General features: G+C 39.8%; 2 protein-coding genes across 10 annotated transcripts in view; one reads left to right on the top strand and one right to left on the bottom strand.

Annotated features, from left to right (window-relative positions):
- Window positions 1–14,524, bottom strand: part of LOC123746717 (kinesin-like protein KIF12) — a 97,757-nt gene extending 83,233 nt beyond the window's left edge. For 2 of the 7 annotated variants that reach the window (XM_045728436.2, XM_069316800.1), the window contains exons 1-2: window positions 3,405–3,550; window positions 1,547–1,942 (exon numbers count right to left, since the gene is read on the bottom strand). In XM_045728436.2, coding sequence (XP_045584392.2) covers window positions 1,547–1,695 — 149 coding nt within the window. In that variant the 5' untranslated portion in view covers window positions 1,696–1,942; window positions 3,405–3,550. Of the gene's footprint in view, window positions 1–1,546; window positions 1,943–3,404; window positions 3,551–6,460; window positions 7,289–14,371 lie in introns of those variants that run through there. The other 5 variants (XM_069316796.1, XM_045728437.2, XM_069316798.1 and 2 more) reach the window with 5 other exon arrangements.
- On the top strand, window positions 12,256–22,683 carry LOC123746719 (probable maleylacetoacetate isomerase 2). Of its 3 annotated transcripts, XM_069316801.1 has the most exons (8): window positions 12,257–12,358; window positions 13,148–13,199; window positions 13,340–13,401; window positions 13,693–13,773; window positions 18,034–18,111; window positions 19,140–19,266; window positions 20,311–20,416; window positions 22,039–22,683. In XM_069316801.1, the coding sequence occupies exons 1-8, from the start codon at window positions 12,344–12,346 to the stop codon at window positions 22,148–22,150; spliced, it is 633 nt and encodes a 210-aa protein (XP_069172902.1). In that variant the 5' UTR covers window positions 12,257–12,343; the 3' UTR covers window positions 22,151–22,683. The 3 variants fall into 3 exon arrangements, with proteins under 3 accessions (XP_069172903.1, XP_069172902.1, XP_069172904.1); XM_069316802.1 differs by lacking the exon at window positions 13,693–13,773 and having other exon boundaries at window positions 12,256–12,358; XM_069316803.1 differs by lacking the exons at window positions 12,257–12,358; window positions 13,148–13,199 and having other exon boundaries at window positions 13,395–13,462.

Genomic DNA, 22,683 nt, shown 5'->3' with positions numbered 1-22,683 from the left:
GAAACAATCAAGGGATCCTATTTCTATTATGGTACGCGGTAAATGGTTCCAGAAATCAACAACCCAGTTACAGAACCAGTATTTACCCGTCTTTCCTAAATCTAAACTTACCTAATTAATACACAAACGTAAACATTTTTTACGTTTTATACCCATTGTTTACCTATAGACAAATAGGTTAAAGTCAATGCTGCAAACAGTCTTACAGAAAGGTAGTGAAATAAGTAGAGACCACTAGTTAAACAATGACATTTTCTCATTTCACTGATATTAACCCAAACAATGCCATTTAACTCATCACCCATACGTCACTGGCAATCAAACTATCATTGATTACCAACTGTAGTGACGTCAATGCTTATCGATTACTAGCTTCCTGACCAATGAATGGCATCTTATAAAATGTCATTGGATGATCGATTGTTACGTCATAGCTCATCGAAACGCCAGAGGTCGGGCCAAAAGTGACGGCTCTAAACAAATCCACAAGGGCCGTGATGAGGGTTCGAACTACGTCCGGGATAATCCCAGACGCGAAGAAGTGCAACCGGGAATGCTACTGCCCTCACAAAGATCCCGCATGGGGGAATTGTGTAAATTGGCATTCCGCGAGCGCTTTGTCATGGGTTCGTATCCTGGCCGGATTTACTGGGCGTAAATCCTTAACTGTAGCCTCTGTTTAACTCAACAGTAAAATGTGTACTTGGTTGTAACAATGATTCTTCGCGGCGGGGATCGTATTCCAGGGACCTGCCCGAAACGCTACGCGTACTAGTGGCTCTACAAGAATGTAACAACTCTTGTATATATATCAAAAAAAAAAAAAATGCGGAACCCTTTATTGAATTTGCGTCTATCGTCACTTTTGGCTCAAGCAAGCGCTAGGTTTTGCACTGTTGATATCATCATTCAAATCTAACAATCTAACCTAACCTAGTATTAAGCAGTAACAGGAAAAAGCACGAACTTTAATAGTCAATTTAGGTGTCATGTTGTAGGTGATCAGAGACTGGGCGCTAGGATAACCTATTATTAAGCGCAAACACTTATCTATATTATATATAATTTTCCTTCTCTAACTTTGACTATATAGTAGATGCTAGCTGAAAACAGGTCCTGAACCGGTTACATTAGACAGGCGGGGCCCAAGAACTGGATACTGCAGACACATAGTAAATACATGCTCAAAGGCAGCCCATCATACTGTTTTGAGAGTACTTATAGGAAGGATGAGCACCATGGTACATATACTGACGAACAAAATTAGAAATCGGTACTATCGAATTTGAACAAACCGGAAAACTGTTAACCAAACCACACACTAGAAAGTGAAGGGACGACGACGTTTCGGTCCGTCCTGGACCATTCTCACAATCTACTTGAGAATGGTCCAGGACGGACCGAAACATCGTCGTCCCTTCACTTTCTAGCGTGGTTTGTTCATCAAAATACTTGTATGTAAAACGATTAACCGTTTTCCCGCCCCTGGTTAGGCCTTCAACACTAAACAAAAGAATAAATCATTCCGTGTCTTCGGCACACTTACCCTTCACTGGGGGAAGGCAGAGTCGAATGTCCTGTGAAGCCTCTGCTGCCGTTGAGGCTGGAGCCCTCAGAGGTCCCTGAGCCCCCAGACATTAGGGACTCCCTGGACCCAGGAGAGTCCCCCCTGCGGCCCACTCGGCGCTCAACCATAGCGCTCAAGCGGTGCTCACTCGTGGGTTATCAGCAAAGTTCTACTAGCGAGTTGTTGTGGTGGGTCTACTGACCATTGTTTATACGACTTGTCCGGGCATGCCTGTATGGCGTTCACTTTAACAACCTATCAAACTCAGTTCATGTTTGTAGGCCTACAACTCATACAAAATCTTTGAAAAGTATTTGTTCGTCAAATATTTCTTATAATTATGGTGTGAATAATATACACAGACACACTAATCTGCTATACAAGTAAAAGAATAATTAGCCGTAGCCACTGGCAATATGTAAACATTTCAAAATATATCTACAAAACAAAATGGCCACGGAAAGTGATTCACGCTATTTCTTTAAGACTTATTCACAGTTACAGGAGAACTCACATCTCCTGAAACTACTGTCCGAGTATTTATTTATACATTTATATTCATATTATAAATTTATATACATTTATTTTTACAATAGCTATCTATATAGAGACCAAGTATGCTGCAGCATAGGCTACCGCTCGCCTCTATTAGGGAATAGAGTCCCCTCTATTAATGATCTATTGGGGAAGTATTTACCGGTGAAGGATAATTTGTATACCGTCTCTTCCTCGCGTTTCTCTCAACATTAACTACTAGACTAACCCTTCTCCTGGCCCCGGTTCGAACCGCGTTTTACTTCAATATATATATACTAATTATTTGTATACTTGTATATACACAATTTGGATCGTTGGGAGGATTTAAATTTGGGCTCGAATCATACAAGACCGTTGTTCTAACACATATGGCCCCAAAGTTACGGAGGATTAATTTATTAATCCTCCAAAATGGATTTCGCTTCCATTAATCCTATATATTTGTCTTACATTACATGTCTTTTGCAACATTCGTACGTTTCATTCCGAATTTACTTGACAAGTAGCCTATGTTTTCAGCCTAGTCTCAAACTTTAAAGTGTAGCTTGACTTAGCTTTTTATAATGCAAACTATTTAACGAGAACTATTTATTCAGTAACGTTGATATTAATATTGAAGGGAGGACTACAGTATACATTTAATTACCAAGATTTTTGGGAAATGAGATGGTTTCACATTATGAAGCAAAATTAGTTAAAAATCACAAGAACGATGTTTCCGATTTGGTGTTTTTATTATTTAATTTGATATAGCTTAGAGCGGCTAGCTACACAAGAACCATCCATTTGAATTCCACTTTGTAACTTATGGTATCTATGGCAACATATCCCAATATGTTCACTGAAATATATTCTCATCTCCCTAATATTCACCATGTGTGAAAATCAATATTTTTTTGCTAATAAGACTGGAATCTGAATTAACGAAGTGATCATTCGGCGGGCGTTGCTTTTTCCAAAGTATATATGTAACTGATATCACACTACGTAGACCTAATTACCGTACCTAACTTAAAAACTAGTATTACATAAACATCAGCATATCCTTATGGTAACTGCGACATAAATCATGCACTGGTGGGCGGAATAGGCTGATGACACGTGCCAAAGGGAGCTCCACCTGACGCATGCTCCCAACCTTTCCACTACTGCCATTCATAACAATGTTCTATTTTTCAACACTATATCACTGGCCGTATATAGCAACCCGCGGGCCAAGATTCATCTCACATACTAAACGCGCCGACGGAGAACCACGAGGAATTAAACACACGAGAAGAATTAAAACACTGGACGGTACAAGTTAGGGAAAAGGGTCCACCAGCGGAAGCACCTCGTCGTAGCCACTGTCAGGTCCTGACTGAAAGTTCTCGTTCAACTTGTACACTTCATAACTAACTATTAACCCTACACCTGCCGGAGGTGCGACAACTCCTCACAAAACAAGCTTCACTTCACTCAATTTAACTCTTATCATCATATACCGATCGTATTAACATGATCGTGATAGTCATACTAACTACGACGCCTCAATTATCGTATTTAAACAAGCATTAATCTAATAATAAAAATATGTAGTGCAACGTTAACTATGCGCTACAGTAAATACCACAGTGTTTGTTGACTAGGCTACATGGAACATCACATATATCAGTACAAACCTGTAAATCATCCGTGCCCTGTATAATACATCCCAATCCTGCTCTCAGCGACGCGAATCAGATAACACATGAACTAGGGATCTTCCCTAACAAGCAACACAAAAGTTTTAGTAGAAAAATATGAGAATTAAAGTAATTCAAGGGAATCGGACGAGTTTATGTATATTTTACATTACAATCGATACCGAGCACAAGTGCGCCTGCGCGGTGGGGCGCCTTGCTGGAGGGGGGAGGGGTTAATGCTGTGGAACCACGGCCAGTATATATGCTCCACTTATACTCCAGCTGCTGGAGAACCACGGCCAGTATATATGCTCCACTTATACTCCAGCTGCTGTGGAACCACGGCCAGTATATATGCTCCACTTATACTCCAGCTGCTGTGGAACCACGGCCAGTATATATGCTCCACTTATACTCCAGCTGCTGTGGAACCACGGCCAGTATATATGCCCCACTTATACTCCAGCTGCTGGGGGAACCATGGCCAGTATATATGCTCCACTTATACTCCAGCTGCTGGGGGAACCATGGCCTGAATATATGCTCCAGACACTTATACTCCAGCGTCTGGGGAACCATGGCCAGTATATATACTCCAGACACTTATACTCCAGTTGCTGGGGAACCATGGCCTGAATATATGCTCCAGACACTTATACTTCAGCTGCTGAAGAACCACGACCAGTATATATGCTCCACTTATACTCCAGCTGCTGGAGAACCACGGCCAGTATATATGCTCCAGACACCTATACTATATACTATAGTATATATAAAATTAATATTATTATATATTAGGATTTTGAGTTTAGTAAGGCATAGGTTAGGTTAGATGTCTAGGTCCTCTCGGCAATATTTTGTATTTGCAGTATGTGGGCAACCCATCTTGAGGTTATCTTGAGATGATTTCGGGGCTTTTTAGTGTCCCCGCGGCCCGGTCCTCGACCAGGCCTCCACCCCCAGGAAGCAGCCCGTGACAGCTGACTAACACCCAGGTACCTATTTTACTGCTAGGTAACAGGGGCATAGGGTGAAAGAAACTCTGCCCATTGTTTCTCGCCGGCGCCTGGGATCGAACCCAGGATCACAAGTCCCGCGTGCTGTCCGCTCGGCCGACCGGCTCCCCTAAATCCATCCCCTAATCTCCCCTAAGCAATCCTCAGGCTATTTTCATTCCATCCAGTGGCCGACCTCAAAGATGCATTCATCAACTTTACAGCCAGTCCTCAAGATGAAGTTCGACACTAAACCTACTCTCATACCACCTGGATAGTTATCACGATTTTGGTGATGATTTGAAAGCACAGTGGTTCTCAAATTAGTCTACTGGCCAAAAGACTATTAATAGAACCTTAAAAAAGTTTAGGTAAGTATCCAGATAGTTTAAAGAGGGAGGCTGGACACTCATTATAATCGCCAGACCACGTTCATAAATCCATTATCTAAATAGTAGTAAAATTCACTAAATGTACTTCAGTTCTTTAATGAACTAGAGGCTAGGCTGCATGCAGTCTTGAAGTACATTATAACACTAACTAAACTTAACGCATTTTGGAACCATTACGGTAAGGCAAAAATAAGCTTGGAAGTGGTGATTACCAGGAACATACCCCTGAGATATGTATTCTGTTTTTTTAACAATATCTAAAACCTTCTTTACCTATATTCTTCATCTATTTTATCCGGGCTATGGCGACCATAGACCGGAAAGTTTCCCACTTTCCCCTGAGAGTGGGAAACACGGGAATGATAATTTAAAATATTAGTTTTATAATCATTGTTTATCCCCTTCGGTCCGGCCGTGACTGTTTTACTTCTTCCTGCATGACTTAAGTGCAACAAACTGATACTTATAACATCTTGTTGCATGACCAAGTGCAACAAGATGTCATAAGTATCTCCAAGTTAGCGTCACTTGCGTCCGAGATGGCCAAAAAAATAGATGCAATAATGTCCGCCACTTGTGTTTACACTGTTAATTTACATGACACATGTAAAATATGGAGGAAAGATAATGAAACTTAATAAAGGGTCAGATGATGTAAAGTAGAAGAATGTATCATTGGGTTCATTCCCTCGTGAGCGTTTTTTTCGTAGCTAAGCTGCCTGGCGGACCAGTCTGAGTCATCAAGCTCTGGGCCAGTCTCATTATCTTGCAAGAACTCTTGCTATTAGTCTTACAATAGAATACATATCACATGAACACATATCTGAATTGTAAATTTAGGTCAAGGTGTAGGCATGAATGTCCTGGGACGCCCATACAGCCATAATGTTATATAATAATGATATTTTTTTCCAACTTGAAAAGCATCAACTTTCGCAAATTATGTCAAATATAGATAAAGACCAAGTTTTGTCCATGATAAGTAATTATCAGGAGAAAGTGCTAAGCCATCACGACTATATAGCACTTGAGAGAGATATGAGGATAAGGATTTAAGGACAGGACGTAGAGAGGGAATGGTGCCCAATCACTGAGATGGTCAGGGATTGAACGCCGACTTGCAATAAGTGAGACCGTCGCTCTACTGCCCAGTTCAAGTGGCATGACAGTTCTAAAGCAGTTTATATAACAGTAATAAAGGATAAGAATTCTGTGCAATTAATACGAGATTGCCTAGCAGTTATCTGGAAAATATACCTGCAAATGAGTTATACGCACAGCTAGGAAATATCATGTCATGCTTACCTCTCTTGACGAAAGACGATTCGACTAGATGTCCTGGAATCATTCAGAGAGTCCAAAGACCTCCGTCTGATGAAGAGTTGGTCTTTGTCCTCCATGATGTCAGCTCCCGGTGAGGGAGAGCTCCAGGCTTCAAAAATGGCTGTCTGCTTCACCGCGTTCTTGTGCTCCCCAGCAGCTGCTGTTTTCACGTGACTATCAACGTGACTTATAACCTGCAGCTCCTGTTGGTTTCTCCTGCCATTGCTAATCTCTTTCACAGGACTACGCTGCCGCTTGTCCAGGGCTTTCCTCGCCTTGGCTAGAAGCTTGTCGATCCTACGAGTTATATTGCCATCGTGTGCGAGGACCAGGGGAAGGATGTCGCGTTTGTTCTGAACAGCGTCACTCATTTTGAAGTTGCCTTTTTTGTCCTGCGTCACCTTTTTGGTCAAAAGGTCTTTTTGCCTTGTATCCTGTTTCTGTACGCTAGTTTCTCGTCTACTGTCTTGTTGATTTTCACTTTTAAAGTCCTTACATCTATTATTATCCTTGGAGTTAAATTTTCTACTTCTCTTACCGTCTTTCTTATTTTCAATATTAGAGGAACGTTTCCCTTCAACTTTTTCAGTGCTAATAAATTTGCCATCACATAAGCTGCTCCTTGTGACCTGTTCATCAGACTGCATGACCCTCGACATCTTCGGCCTGCGCTCTAAGTTCCCCGAGGACCGTCTGCACGAGGCTTGCCTGCTGGGATCCAGGTTCTCCTGAACTGTCACAGAAGACCTGTTCAATGTTCTGTCCATCACTACCTCACAGTACTCCACGCCGAAGGCTGCAACGTGTTCACTGTTTTGATGCAAAATAAAGCTAAATATAACTAATTATCATATGATAACGAAAGTTATCCTCATAAATATTTACAAAATGCAAAGGCCATCACAAAAATTAAATGGCTAAGGAATTAACATGAAATCTTTCGTGTCAGACTTGCATGGTTCACATTTCTTACACTTGTAAAGAGTGGAAAAGTTTGTTGTGCTACAGCTGGCTGAAGAGAGTGAGTGAACAGTCTCTCACATACAGGAGTATACCGGGGTGCGCGGATGCATTCCCTGGAGCGGTAACCCACAAACTAATAGATTATATCTGGATGGCCTAGTATAGGGGGCGAAGTGAGGCAATATGCGGGAGATTGGTAATAGCCTCACCTGATACCACTGCAGTTGGCCTCACTAGAAACTACTACAGTTAGACCTAACTAGACACCACTACAGTTAGATCTAACTAGACACCACTACAGTTAGACCTAACTAGACACCACTACAGTTGGTCTCACCTGACACCTTGATATCCCGCTTCACCTAGCGATAATATATTGTTAATGACGAATAGAGTACACATGTCAGAATTTACGTACTGGCAATTGTTATCCATAAATTGCCTGCAACTCACACCCTACTGCATGCTAGTGAACGATGTTACACTGATAATACCACTTCAATCAAAATATTGGAATCCCCTAACAATGCTACAAGGATAAAATTTAATATATCTATTTACCAATGCATATGCATGACTGCTAAAATACAGCTATAGGCTATGCCATATGCTATAGCAAAACACTGGGAATCTGTATTTGTAAACTATGAACAGGGATAAGTAGTCTTAATTCTAGCCTAGTATTCATACTAGGCTGAATTTCCTGGAAATTTCCGGCACGAAAAATGGAACCTGATTTCTGCAGTCTTGATCTAATTATTCTATACGCAAACTTTGAATTGAAGGTTCTTTACCAAGATGTAAATGTGCCTACTCACACTGTCTCCTAAAAGCAGATTTTGTGTTAACGCGAGGCTTCTCGTCTCTTCTTGGCAGAGTCCCTCCTCTTTCACTTATCGCTAAAGAAAAAGAATACGTTTCTACTTTCGACATTCTCAATCGACTTGAGAATGGTCCAGGACGGACCGAAACGTCGTCGTCCCTTCACTTTCTAGTGTGTGGTCTGATCAACACGTTTCTACTTTCTCCCTTGCTTATGAGGGGACTGTCATTTCACGTTACAGTGATATTTTGCATTATAAACACGGTGTGTCTACCCTAACAGCTTGGCGTGAAACATGCTAGGCTCCTCATCGCCCAGGGCTTTCCAGATTCACACACGTCGTTCAGGCATCCTTCATTGCTTCCTTATGTCAAGATAAATTCCCAGCTACGAGATAGCCTGTAACACTGCGCATGTCACTCCACAACACCTGTGTCTTGTCTCAACTGCCCAGTTAAACTCACACAGGTTTCATTCACTAATAAAGAATTAAACCTGTAGTGAAATCATGACACACCTTCCTCGCACGACTGCTATCACTAGAATAAAGCTCACGAACCGCCAGAGTTAATCCTAAAATGAATGGGAGGGAAGCCTCTCCTTGATTGGATCTGGATCTTCATATTTGGTACCACCAAGAATCTAATTCTACATGTATTGCTGAGACATGTTTGAGACATTTACGTGATAACGCCATGGGTAATGAAAGAATAATGCGTCAAGTGGAATTTTGCTTATACATAAACAAAGACAATACTAATACATGGGTATAAATTAAACTTCCTTCCGCTCGTCTAGGGCGGCTGCAATGATATCTTTGTGGTTCTTATTGGTCGTGAAGATGCTGATGTATCAAAAGGACGTGTGACTAAATGCAACATACTTTAGTAAGGAGTCCACAACCACTGGCCTCACCTGACACCTCACTTCTCCTGGCCTTACCTGATACCCAAACTGCTACCCTCACAACAGTTACAGCCCCGCTCCTGTGCCAGGTAAGTCCACTACGGGCTCACCATAGCCCGTGCTACTTGGAACTTTTAGTTCCCAGTACCTGAATCTTAAACAACAACTGCTAACCTCACCTCGCCTGACACTATTTCCTCACAGGCACCACCCGTAAACAACCTTCTTGCTAATGGACTCCGCGCAAGTCGATGACTGCTGAATGGGTTGGCCTTCCCTTTGTGGCCGGGAATCTCGCCCAATCGTTACTCCTCTGTTCAACATGCCGCCGACCTCATTATGAGGCAACCATCCCTCCGTGGCCTCACTTTAATACAACACCCGGTAGTATGGTGCTCGCCTACTAGTCACTCAAGCCCCGATAAAGTGAAGCCACTGTTTACTCGTTTAAAAAAAACAAGCTTGGTTGAAATGTATATGTTTATCTCTCAGAATGTTTGGTAATATGTTTATTGTTTGTGATGTGTTTATATGTATGTATTAACACGATGTACTGAACGGGGTGAGAATAGCTTGAGCTACCTCATCCCTTTGTGTGTATTGTACCTCAATAAACTTATTTCAATTTCAATTTCAATAAAACAAGCAGGTTGGATATGTAACTTATTTCTGTAACCTCCTGAACTTATGGGATCCATTAGCTCAGTATATAGTGAAAAATGAAAAAAATTACTATCATCCCTAAATTTTACTATGCACATCTCAGCTTGTAACAGCCACAGCTGTTTTTCCTCTTCTGTTTTTCTTGTGTCATATTTCTTTACTATAGTGCAATAACTCTTTCGTTATTAAGTATGTCACTGCACAGTAATCCCTCTTTCATAAGTTACAGAATTTCATAAAATAAATTATATCGTAGAAGGATGTATATAATACAATATTAAATTCCAGGTTTATGGTTACATTTTCTGGCCGGATCCAGTGATTGAATTGATTGGTGCCGCAGGAGGCGGCTAGTTCATTGTGCACCCCATACTCATCCAGTGGGCAGTAGCGCAAAAAGGATTACAGAGAGCACAAAATATCTTTTATGAGACCTCAACGGAGATTATTACATTAACAATTACATCTATCCTTCACATCTTATAATTACAATGTCAGCTAGTTACAGAGACTCTTCCATCTCAATAGGTATGTATTTACAATTAATCATTATACATTAATGGCAGGTCTTTTCTCTTAATACATAAGTGATTTAGCTATGGCGGTATTACAGGGTCATAGGAAAGCTGCTGTTTATTATTGTCAGTCTTCACACGACACTGCTTGTTGCTTAATCTCATGTAATTTATCAACTGGAAGCGAAACATGGATACAGTGCAATGTTTGTACTCACTGAATTTGTGCGCCCCTTGAGGGACTTGAAATGGACGGGGGGTAGAAATAGCCTAAGCTACTCTATCCCTTTGAGATGTATTTCTTTCTTATCTCAATAAACATACTTGAACTTGAACTGTGCAATGATTTCAGGCATTTTCTCCTTAATAATAAGATAGTTTGCCATTTCACGCGGAGTTTAAGATTTCTCTCTAAATGGCGCAATTTTTATTAGAATCTAATATGTAATGCTTTATTGTGTGTCCCTGTCTTTGTCCACACACTTTATACTTTACTTCATCCAGATCCCTATACAAGTCCAATTGCCAGAGATACTTGTAGCCAAGTTTCATATCACTTTTGTCAAGCTTTCTCATGGACGAATTAGTCATAAAGTTGTTCCAACAAGGAGTGAACAGTCTCACTTTTTACTGCTTTACTGGATGGGGGCCTGACAGCTGAGTGGACAGCGCTTCGGATTCGTAGTCCTGAGGTTCCGGGTTCGATCCTCGGTGGAGGAGGAAAGAAATGGGCAAAGTTTCTTTCACCTTGATGCGCCTGTTCACCTAGCAGTAAATAGGTACCTGGGAGTTAGTCAGCTGCTACGGGCTGCTTCCTGGGAGATGTGTAACAAAAAGGAGACCTAGTCGAGGACCGGGCCGCGGGGACGCTAAGCCCCGAAATCATCTCAAGATAACCTCAAGATATGGTTAGGTTGCGTGGGCAACGAGTCTGGAAAATTGAAGTGAAAGAATTAAAGTGAATGTTGACCAGACCACACACTAGAATTTGAAGGGACGACGACGTTTCGGTCCGTCCTGGACCATTCTCAAGTCGATTGTTTTTAAAGTGAATGTCGAGTCGATTCAATTAAAGTGAATGAAATTTACAGAAAGAAAATGTCGCTGTTTGTCGACATAATTGTATTTGTGCTGCTTTTTCATCTGTTTTCATTTCTTGTTTTCATTCTACTCATTATGCTCAATTAGTATTAAGCTTGGCATTTAAGTTTATCATGCCCGAAACGCTTTGCGTAATAGTGGCTTTAGGCATTGTATGTACTAGCTCTACCTATAAGTCAACCAATCTTTGTAAAAATTTATTGTATGTATGTACCTTACCTAAATAAACATTTTTTTTTTAAATGAATGGCGCTCTCAGTACGATGGGGGATTTCAGCATCACGTAGCTAGCTTTTTGACACACTCTGTACTCTTCATATAGACTAGGGTCGCTGCACAAATTCAGATGTACTTAAATATATTAATATAAAAACAAAAACAAAAAAATGGCGCTCTTACGGTTCCTTATCATCATGACTTAGCACAATGCCTCGCTCAACAAGGATGCCAAAGTGAGGAAGTTTTTACATTAAACCACAGAGCGAGATGCGAGTATCTCATTTGAAAAAACTAACAATCATTACGATTAAAGTTACAACTAATAGTTCTTACAAATTGGATTAAGCAGCCGATTTTCCCTTCAATTTCTCGCTTATAGGCTATTTAGGTAAATTTCAGCTCGAGGCGATCATACGGCATTGAAAACGGAGACGGTTCCTAACATCAGCTCTCAAACTACATATTTGTAAGGTCAATTTATAAATCTTCAAAATATTCGAAGCTCACATGCAACAACTGCATAATAATTCAAGATTTATTGATGTTTGACAGAACTTTTAGAGACGTTCCTCCATTTCTGTCTCTCTCCAAGATGCTGCACTCTATAAACGGGCAGATTGGCCTCAATTCAGTCACTCAGATTGCACGCTCACTCGGTGGAGTGAAGCATCAGACATGGCATCTAACAAGGTATGTTTCTTTTACAATATTGCAGCAGTTCTGGCAAATTTGAGATCTTCTCAATCCCAGTGCCCCCTTATTGTCATTTGGCTTGTGATCTTATAATTACTGAACGAAATATTTTAGCCACGTCTTTTGCTGTTAATTGCTCAACAGCTAGGATATGAGGACTGATCAAGAGCTAGGATATGAGGACTGATCAAGAGCTAGGATATGAGGACTGATCAAGAGCTAGGATATGAGGACTGATCAAGAGCTAGGATATGAGGACTAATCAAGAGCTAGGATATGAGGACTGATCAAGAGCTAGGATATGAGGACTGACTAAATAAGAGTTGGGATATGAGGACTGACAATGTTGGGACAAAAAAAACGAGCTGGGATATGCAGGCTTCCTGTCCTGGACAATGAGGAGCAATATATGTAATGCAATACAAAATGAGTCAAAACTTAGAATGCCATGTTGACCAGACCACACACTAGAAATTGAAGGGACGACGACTTAGAATGCCATATATAATTAACGTTGGGCTGGCAAAAAACGTGAATAACCTTTCGTTCTTTATCCGCAAAGTGAAGTTATCCACTGAAAAACGTGGAGTTATACACTCAATACGTCTCTTAATAGCCTTCCCACGACTAAGACTTCCCCACGATAGCAGCCTGACGATTAAATGGGACCTCAGCACACTATACATTTACTGAACAAAAATTTTACCACTTACGGATTAGTCATGCCCGTGCCAAATCTCGGGTGGCATCAATCATCAATCGACTAATAATTCCTCCTCTCCACAGCTGCAGCTGTATTTCGGCTTCCGAAGTTCCTGCTCATGGCGCGTCAGAATTGGTGAGTGTCCGTCTAATCTCGCTGCATTTTATGTACTATACAGATATGCGTTTCTCAATTAATATACTCGCAAATGGGTTGTATATGGTATACAAATATGCGTGAGGGGGGATTCATCAGTGAGCTTTCTCTTCCCATAGCTATGGCACTGAAGGGGGTTACATACGACGGCCATCCCATAGACCTTAGGAAAAATGAAAACGTAAGGCACAAGTTGACAACAGAGCTGCTCTTTTCTCGGCAACGAAGTGTTGGATATCATGGTATCTTATATTAGAAAGCATTTCTCAGATTACTGGTCGGCTATAATGCTAGCAATTAAGAGATCCTATGATTTGCCCGAAACGCATTGCGTAATAGTGGCTTTAGGCATTGTATGTACTAGCTCTATCTATATATCAATCCATTAATGTAACATCACTTGTATGTATATACCTTACCTGAATAAACATCTGAATCTGAATCTGTAAATTAAACATATGACGTCCAACAGAAGAATGCTGCTTATCGAGAGGTGAACCAGATGGGTCAAGTGCCGGCGCTTGTCGTCGGCAAACAAGTGATAACACAGTCGGTAAGTGATGCTGAGTGAACAATAACAACTTTGAGTGACGCAGGGATACAATTATATGCTGGGTGAATAATGTAATAATTGAATAACGGCAGTGACGTATGTTCTCTATCCACTCGAGGCGATGGTACAGACGCTCTTCCGTTAGATTCCCCGGTCTAAATGGTTGGCCACTGTTTCTTCACTTAATCCGCCTATTAAGCTCTTATCCTCCGTGCTATATAATCCGTAACTTAGCACTATATCTGGGTAATTGCCTAAGTGACGTGAACACTTATTTACAAATTGGAGAACACAGATGAACCGCAGCCTCATGAGCCACATAATGGATTCATAAAATCAACCTCATGGTTCATTTAGCTAAGCAAGTGACAATCTTGTGAAGCTAGTTATACATGTGTTAATATTACACATATACATATCAATAGTCCTTTTACCAGCTTCTTGACGTTTATTGATGGCTAAGATTTTACCTGAGGGCCACTAACTCTAGTGGCCTCGACGAAGACAGGAAGCTGGCGACTTGTCGAAGGTCCCCCCATTTGCCCCCCCCCCCCAAGTATTATCCTCCAAGAATACTCTACTAATGCTCCAGACTGACCTTCAAAGTTTTCTTCATTCTAAAAGTAACGCAGAATGTACTCTAGCATCGCAACATGTCAATTCATCCTCCAAGCCGTTCTTGTCTGCACTGCAACCATTCCCCAAAAGCCTCACGTACTCATCTTTTTTGTTTTCATACCTTAAAAGTAAAAAAAAAAACCTAATAAAATACCATATTATTACTTTATAACTATGTATATATGTTAGGCGTTTTGGTTATGTAGACAATTATATAATTTGAAACCCCCTGGGTGAATTATTTAGATATATGCGATTCAGATAAAGGGGTGAAGCACTATTCGAAAAAAATTCGAACACAATCAGTTGTCATGTGTATTGTTTTTATTCATAAACAGTGGGACTTGCCAGATTATCATCATCTTGGCATTTATTATGACTATGGGCCAATGTTCATAAGGATGGGCTGAGGTGAATAAAAGATTTTGAATAGTGTGCTTTAGTGAAGCATTTTCCTATGAAAGATTCGTATCTGCCCAATTTGAGTTATTTGAAGTGTGTTTGCTTAAGATATCGACTAAACAGGCTATGATCGTTTATTTAAATGTTTTTTTATATTACAGAATTGCTACTAGCAAAATGAAGTTTTTTGTAGGCCGGATTTGTAATTTCAGAATAGGCTTATCTCATTGTATGAGACCTTTAAAAGACAGTACTGTACATGGAGAATATTATTACAGACTAATTATTTCAAATTTCAAATGCAATGCATACAATGGCAACAGACTGAAGTTCAACAAACCACAATGTAGGACAGAAAACAAAAGATGTTTTTTTCCAACTATAGAGATACAAACCTATGGAATCAACTATTCCCTGAAGCCATAATTAAATGCCAAGAGACTGCAATTCAAATTCCAGTTGGAAAAAATCTTCAGGAACAATGGGAAGGGGGGGGGGGTATCTTTGACAAGCCACCAGCTTTCTGTCCCTTCCCAGGCCACTGGAGATGTAGTGATCCTCAGGTAAATTGAGGTAAATACATCAGCTCATCCTCTCAAGTTGTCACGTCACAAAAATGTTCTAAATTTTCCTGACCTAACCGAGGAGCCACGAATAGAGAAAACAACAGCCCAAAAATTTTGCAAGCTAGTACATACATACAATGCCTAAAGCCACTATTACGCAAAGCGTTTCGGGCAGGAAAAACACTCAAACTAAAACTTAATACTAATTGAGATTAAAGTATAAATTGTGTTGAGAAAAAAATCAGAAAAAAATGAACAAGCTCTATAATTTATAGTACTGTACATAATATTTTAGCCGTTGGAAATTTATACATCAAAATGTGATGTACAATTTGAGAGGGTAGGCTGAATACACAGTATAGTATATGCAAATGTCACCCCTGTTTTCAAAAATGGCAGAAGAGTTCAGCAGATAATCACTGATCATCAAATATCGGTAATTATCTTTAAAATCTTCAAACAACCTAACTTCAAATATCTGCAAGCTCAGAGAGAATCCTGAGGGATGAAATCATTTATCATCTCAAAGTGCACAAGCTACTAAAATCAACTCATGGTTTTGTTACAAATAAATCCTCCCTTACAAACCTGTTCACATTTTTAGAGATGGAAACCAACTATTCAGAGAAAGGACTTCCAGCAGACGTAGTATATATGAACTTCTTGAAAGCTTTTAATAAGGTATTATATAAAAGCCTGGCAAGGAAATTACAAACACATGGAATAAATGGTAAAGTACTAGAATCGATAAATCAATGGTAGAAGCAAAGGGTTGAAATGAATCTGACTGGAGAAATGTGGTGAATGGGGTACCGCAAGGCTGAGTCTTGGGGCCAACCCGTTTTGTCATATATTGTACATCAATGACATAGATGAGAATATTATAAACCACATCAATTTTGCAGATGACATATGATCTATGGTAAAATAGGAAGCCAAAAATTATATGGAGGCCTTACAAAGAGATCTACATTAACTCCACAAATAGTGGAAGCCTGACATTTTTAAACATTGAAAAATGCAAGACTTTGCATGTAGATGCAGGCGATGAGTCACAATAACGTGGCTAAAGTATGTTGACCAGACCACACACTAGAAGGTGAAGGGACGACGATGTTTCGGTTTGTCCTGGACCATTCTCAAGTCGATTGATCGATTGATCATTCTCATTCTCAAATCGACTTGAGAATGGTCCAGATCGGACCAAAACTTCTCAAATCGACTTGAGAATGGTCCAGATCGGACCAAAACGTCGTCGTCCCTTCACCTTCTAGTGTGTGGTCTGGTCAACATACTTTGCATGTAGAGCATAACAATGCACATCACAACTATCAAATCATACTACATGCAGCAGGTTGACCAAGAAAAGAACCTAGGAGTCAGAATCCATTTAATGTTGCACAAGCACGAGCTGCAGTATGTGTGTAAAAAAAAAAAAAAAAAAAAAACACACACAGCAACAAAAAATCATCCCAGAACTAAGTACAGTAGACTCATATCAAGAATTGTTGAGGGCCACATGATTAACAACACTGCAGAGCAGACATGACAGGGTTCATCTTATTTAAACTTTCAAAATACCGAACAAGTTAAGAAGATATTAATCCAGACCACTTCTTCTGAAGGTCATATGTAACACAAACAAGGAGCAACAGTTTTAAGTTCAACAAGCCACAATGTAGGATAGAAAAACAGATGTTCTTCTTCCCACAGGGTTATAAACCCATTGAACTGCCCATCTGTCAAAAGCATAAATGCCAAGATGTTACTCCAATTCAAAATCCAGTTGGAAAAAAACCCTCAGGAAAAAATGGGGGACCTTTAGGGGCCAGGTAGTAGGTGCGCTTTCGATCGAGTCACAATCGGGAATTTCGGGTTCAAATACTGGTTGGGACAGAAATGGTTAGGCGCATGTCCGATCACCTAATACTTCTGTTCACCTAGCAGTAAACAGGTATCCAGAGTTAGTCAGCTGCTTGTGGTGTTGTATCCTGAGAAGGGTCAGTAGTTCGACCTTGCAGGGGGCCTCGATAGTAATACAATGTTAATACAGTACGTTGTAGTTCATGTAATACAGCCTAATACACTAGCAGCCTGTCCTGACACAATGAATTATTATGAATTAAGTCACCATTAATTAAGTCAGGGAGCCGGTCGGCCAAGCGGACAGCACACGGAACTTGTGATCCTGTGGTCTTGGGTTCGATCCCAGGCGCCGGCGAGAAACAATGGGCAGAGTTTCTTTCACCCTATGCCCCTGTTACCTAGCATTAAAATAGGTACCTGGGTGTTAGTCAGCTGTCATGGGCTGCTTCCTGGGGGTGGAGGCCTGGTCGAGGACCGGGCCGCGGGGACACTAAAGCCCCGAAATCATCTCAAGATAACCTAAAGATAACCAGGTTCCTGTCTCCACCGAGGCCACAAGATAAATGGTAACCAAGATAAATTCAGGTAAAGTGCAGCAATAGAACAATCTACAGTGTTTTCTTCAAATTTGACATACAATAATAGCTTTAAGAATTTAAAAAAAAATTAGACTATGTTGCAAAATAGCATCTTACATGACATGCTAGCTGCGAGTATTATTATATAACAGAAATGGTCAATGTGTAAGTAGTCAGATTCTTGTTAACATTCTCAAGGTGTGGTTTCAAGGAGTTCAAGTGTGTTTCAGATGACCATCTTGGAGTACCTAGAGGAGGCCTATCCGCAGCCGCCACTCCTGCCCAAGGACACACTCCTCAGAGCCAAGGTAACTTACACCTGTAATTACCTAAGTGTAGTTAAAGGATGAGAGCTACGCTCATGGTGTTCTGTCATCCCAGTACTCTTTGTCGTACCTTTGAAAATACTGACGGTTTTGGCCTCCAACACCTTCTCACTTAACTTGTCCTAACCGTCTACCACTCTGCAAAAATATTAAATACTAATATATAAATAGGCGATTTATAAATACTCCATGTTCATGCATAATGAAATTACACTAATGTGATGTATCGATGAGATAATCAGTAGGACCCTTGAGGTTCAACCCCATTCACTTTCTTGCACTATGTTCAGAAAGTACAAGCACCGCAATGCTAAATAAAATACAGTGTCATGACAATACACTGCTGTAACAAATTTATCATACACTGCTATGGCAAATACATCATGGTTTTTCTGCGTCACTAGAACATGTACTACTGTAGCAGTCCCCGTGGCGTAGTGGTAAGGCGCTCACCTGGAATTTCGTGAGCCCTTTAGCCTGAGTTCATATCCTGGCCGGGAAGGATTTACTGTATGCAAATCTAACCGTAGCCTTTGTTTACCCAACAGTAAAATGGATACCTGGCTGTTAAACGATTTGGCGGGTCGTATTCGAGGGAATATTAGGATTAAGGACTTGGCCGAAACACTACTTGTGCTAGTGGCTGTACAAGAATGTAAGAACTCTTGTATATATAAATAAATAAATAAAAATAAACATAAATAAAAATAAATACATCATATCCTGCCATGAAAAAAACATGCTTTGTCGTGGAAAAAAATGTGAAAATTTACCAACAAACATTTCTAGCACTGCTCTTCAACCTTCATTCAGTAGTCCACTACAGTAGTAACATTATGGTAAAGAGAAATACCATACCAATAAGAGGCATAAATTAGTGTAGAATATTTCACTTCTTGCAGGTTAGTTAGTTTAGTTCATTTATTATGCACCCCAATACCCATCTCGTGGGCGGTAGTGGAAAGGGTTACAGAGGAACATAATGGGCTCAGGGACTGAACTTCTTGCAGGTGCGGGAAATATGTGAACTCGTCAACTCTGGCATCCAACCTATACAAGGCCCTTCACTCTGGATGCACTTTGGCGAGGAAACGTGTTTGGAACGAAGCAATTTCAACATCACTAAGGGCTTCACAGGTGAGCACAGTTGTGAATATTAATCCCCTGAATGCATTACATGGAAGTCTTGTTGTAGTTATGCTAATGGTTACTTTACAACACAAATGCTGTCATTGGCAGCTTAATCTTGTAATCATTATATGCAACATGTGTTGAAATTTCATCACATTCTTGTAATGTAATGCTGCCATATTATAAAACTGTTCAGATATAATCAAACTGACTATACACTCAATAAAAAGTTTAAAATTTTTAATGTGACATCTATTGCTTTGTATTGTTATAAACCACATTTAGCTCCTGATCCCATTGTGTGCCTCAGTAATCCAGCACCATTTACAAAATGGATATGGACTGCCTTTAACCTTTTTACCACCACTCACAAAATGTGTATAGTGTACACAATCGATGAACGACACGCATTCAGGTTCAATAGTATTAAAAATGTAGCCAATTTATGTGCAATTTTCCCAAACCTCACAAATTTGATAATCTCTTGATCATTGCACTGATCAATCTCATTGTTATTCCCTTTAAACGTTAAAGTGGAAGGATGTATCCTAACTACTGGAGAGTGGTAATCTTGGAATCATGCAGTCACTGAGAAATATGTCGTTTTGCTTACACATATTCCACGGGCAAGAGATAAGACAAAATTATAATTTCAGAATGAATGTTGTGCATGATTAGCGGCCTCACAAAAAACCCAGCATTGAACGTAATGAACTCTCTCTCTCAGAACAAATCCACAAGGGCCGTGATGAGGGTTCGAACCTACGCATGTTCCCAGATGTTCGTTCTCATTCTTTCTCGTTCTCTCTCTCTCTCTCTTTTTCTCTTTCTCTCGTTTTCTCTCTCGTTTTCTCTCTCTCGTTTTCTCTCTCTCTCTCGTTTTCTATCTCGTTTTCTCTCTCTCTCGTTTTTTTTCTCCTCTCTCTGGAAGAGCCTCTGTGGCTCCCTGAAGGCATTTTGTAGATTCTTCCATACTAAAAGGGTCACATCAGTTTAAATATAACTACCTGACAAGTGAGACAAACAGCACCATGTTCTCTTGGTCCTCAGCTTTGGAGCGGGTGCTGGCTGGGTGCTCGGGCAAGTACTGTGTGGGCGACAACCTCACCCTGGCTGACTGTTTCATTGTTCCTCAAGTTTATAATGCTGTCATCAGGTATGCTAGATTCTATCTCTTTGGGATTTGGAATAATTGTTGTGATGCTAACTAGCCAAGGTGAATTCTATATGAAAGTTACACAGTTGTATAACAGAACTTCTCGAAATGAGATTCTTCTTTAAGTATGTAATATTTTATCACAATTTTTAACCTACTTGCACTTTCACCTATAATTAGACCAGGTTCACCTATAAATAGGTCAGTTTCTTGATGTGCATAAACAAATTAATTAAAAAATTATTTTTATGTTAATACATTGCTAATGATGCCAGAAGTGAACAAATTCACCTAATATTAGTTTGGCCATAGTGAGGAAGAAATGTTGATGTCATATTCTGAGGAATAATTCTCAAGCTATATGTAACAGATTCCTTAAGATCCTCTTAAGATCTTAAGACCATTAAGATCTTCCAGGTTCATAAACGTCACCATTGATGCCATAAACCATTGACATCAATGATTCGTAGCATGGGCATCAATTGGTGGATGGTGAACCACCTGACATGGTGCCCATCTTTTTACTAAGGCTCAGGAACAAACAAAGGCTTTCATTATTTTTCAATATGACAAATGATTGCCAGAGGCTAGACTCGTCAAGTAGTTACACAAGTACTAGCCCGAACCTGTACATCTTCTCAACCTTTGGCAGCTTTGTTTACACGGGCTCCGATACACTAGAAGGTTGTTTATAACAATAACATTTGATTGGGAAGTTTTGATGCTCATAATGTGTTTAATAGAGGTAAACAAAGCTGCCAAAGCCTGAGAAAAGATGTACAGGTTCATAAACAGATGTGTAAATGCTTGTTGAATCTTGGCCCAGGTTTCTTGTGTCCACACAGAATCTGTGGAACCTTTATATATTACAGGGCATACACCTCATCTCCCACAAGCCATTGGCATCCTATTGCTTGAGGGCGACAGGAGCCGTTTTTGAGTTAATAGTCTAGTTTAGTTAATAGTTTAATAGTTAATAGTTTAATAGTTAATAGTTTAATAGTTAATAGTTTAATAGTTTCATAGTAGTTTCTAGTTAATAGTTTAATAGTAGTTAATAATTTCTAAATATTCAAACAAGTCCTTCCCTTACCTATATTTATTTACAGCAGCCCTTTCTATTTGATTGTTATAAAATATGTCAAAATTAATAAATCAATTATATCTTTTGTATATAGTGAATCAATACGTTTAAGAGGTTGATATAATGCTGCTTCACTCTATTAACTTGACAAAGAAAGGAAACCTACTTTTCTGACAACTTATTATTTGTTAATATTATTTGTTGTATACTGTATGTACTTCCAAATACAGTACATTAATTAGACTCAGTATTGAGCTCAGTCTGTTGGCATTTTATAATACTGTAGTAACATTTCCTCAATAAGCCATACTCTTTGGAAATTGTAATTTATGTATCTTTTCTTCTTTCAAGAAGATTAATTCTTAGAATATAGTACATCAACCTTTCACAAAAAGGGACAAGATATATACTAAAACAAATTTGCATAAAGCTCTGAAAATGTTCAGGAATCTGAGTACTACAGCTTTAAAGCAATTTAAATAAAATATAGGTGTCAGACCTGACGTCTCAAACAATGCTGAACACGTTATCATTCCAGGTTCAATGTTGATATGAAGCCCTTTCCAACAATCAATCGTGTGAATGCTAGTCTCATCACTCTGGAAGCTTTCAAGAGTACACACCCTGATGTTCAGCCCAGTCCTGTGTAACACTCCTCCAAACCTGACATTAAAAACCACATCACGGACCAGCAGTGTATGTACAGTACTTGAAATGCAAGTACACTACCCAGCCCAGCATCTCGCGTCGCTTTACTAAACTCTTTCGTTCATCTATTACTATCAAGATTAACATCTTCCATCACTAACACATTTACTTTTTGTGAAAAGTAAAGTCTTTTCAGGAGGAAGTGACATTCAGTGCCGAACTTAAAGTTGCTTCCTTTCGTGCTACATTATGTATAGCCAATTTTGAGAAGCTGTAGCGAGAGGAAAACCAAATCGTGAGAAATTGTGTATTTCCAGTGTTCATTAAACTCTGGATTCATGTTTACAGACAGTAAGTTAAATCAGGATAATTCAGAAATAGAATTTCTATTTCATCAAGGCCTAACCTGGGCAAGTGTTAATTCTTCCAAGAATAGCTATCGTCAGCTCTGGCTTCTAACGGCCAGCAACCTGTCCTCAGTATTTTTTCATCACTGTAAATCTATATAAAAAAAAATAAATCTGTGCAGACAACA

Source organism: Procambarus clarkii, chromosome 85, assembly GCF_040958095.1.
Source record: "Procambarus clarkii isolate CNS0578487 chromosome 85, FALCON_Pclarkii_2.0, whole genome shotgun sequence".
Classification (NCBI taxonomy): Eukaryota; Metazoa; Arthropoda; class Malacostraca; order Decapoda; family Cambaridae; genus Procambarus; species Procambarus clarkii.
This window is presented reverse-complemented; position numbering and strand designations above follow the sequence as displayed.

Bases quoted from the DNA above. Each gene is read 5' to 3' on its own strand.
- LOC123746719 (XM_069316801.1), top strand. The intron at 13,402-13,692 runs GTAAGGCACAAG...GACGTCCAACAG, and splicing joins ACCTTAGGAAAAATGAAAAC to AAGAATGCTGCTTATCGAGA. The intron at 20,417-22,038 runs GTATGCTAGATT...TTATCATTCCAG, and splicing joins GTTTATAATGCTGTCATCAG to GTTCAATGTTGATATGAAGC.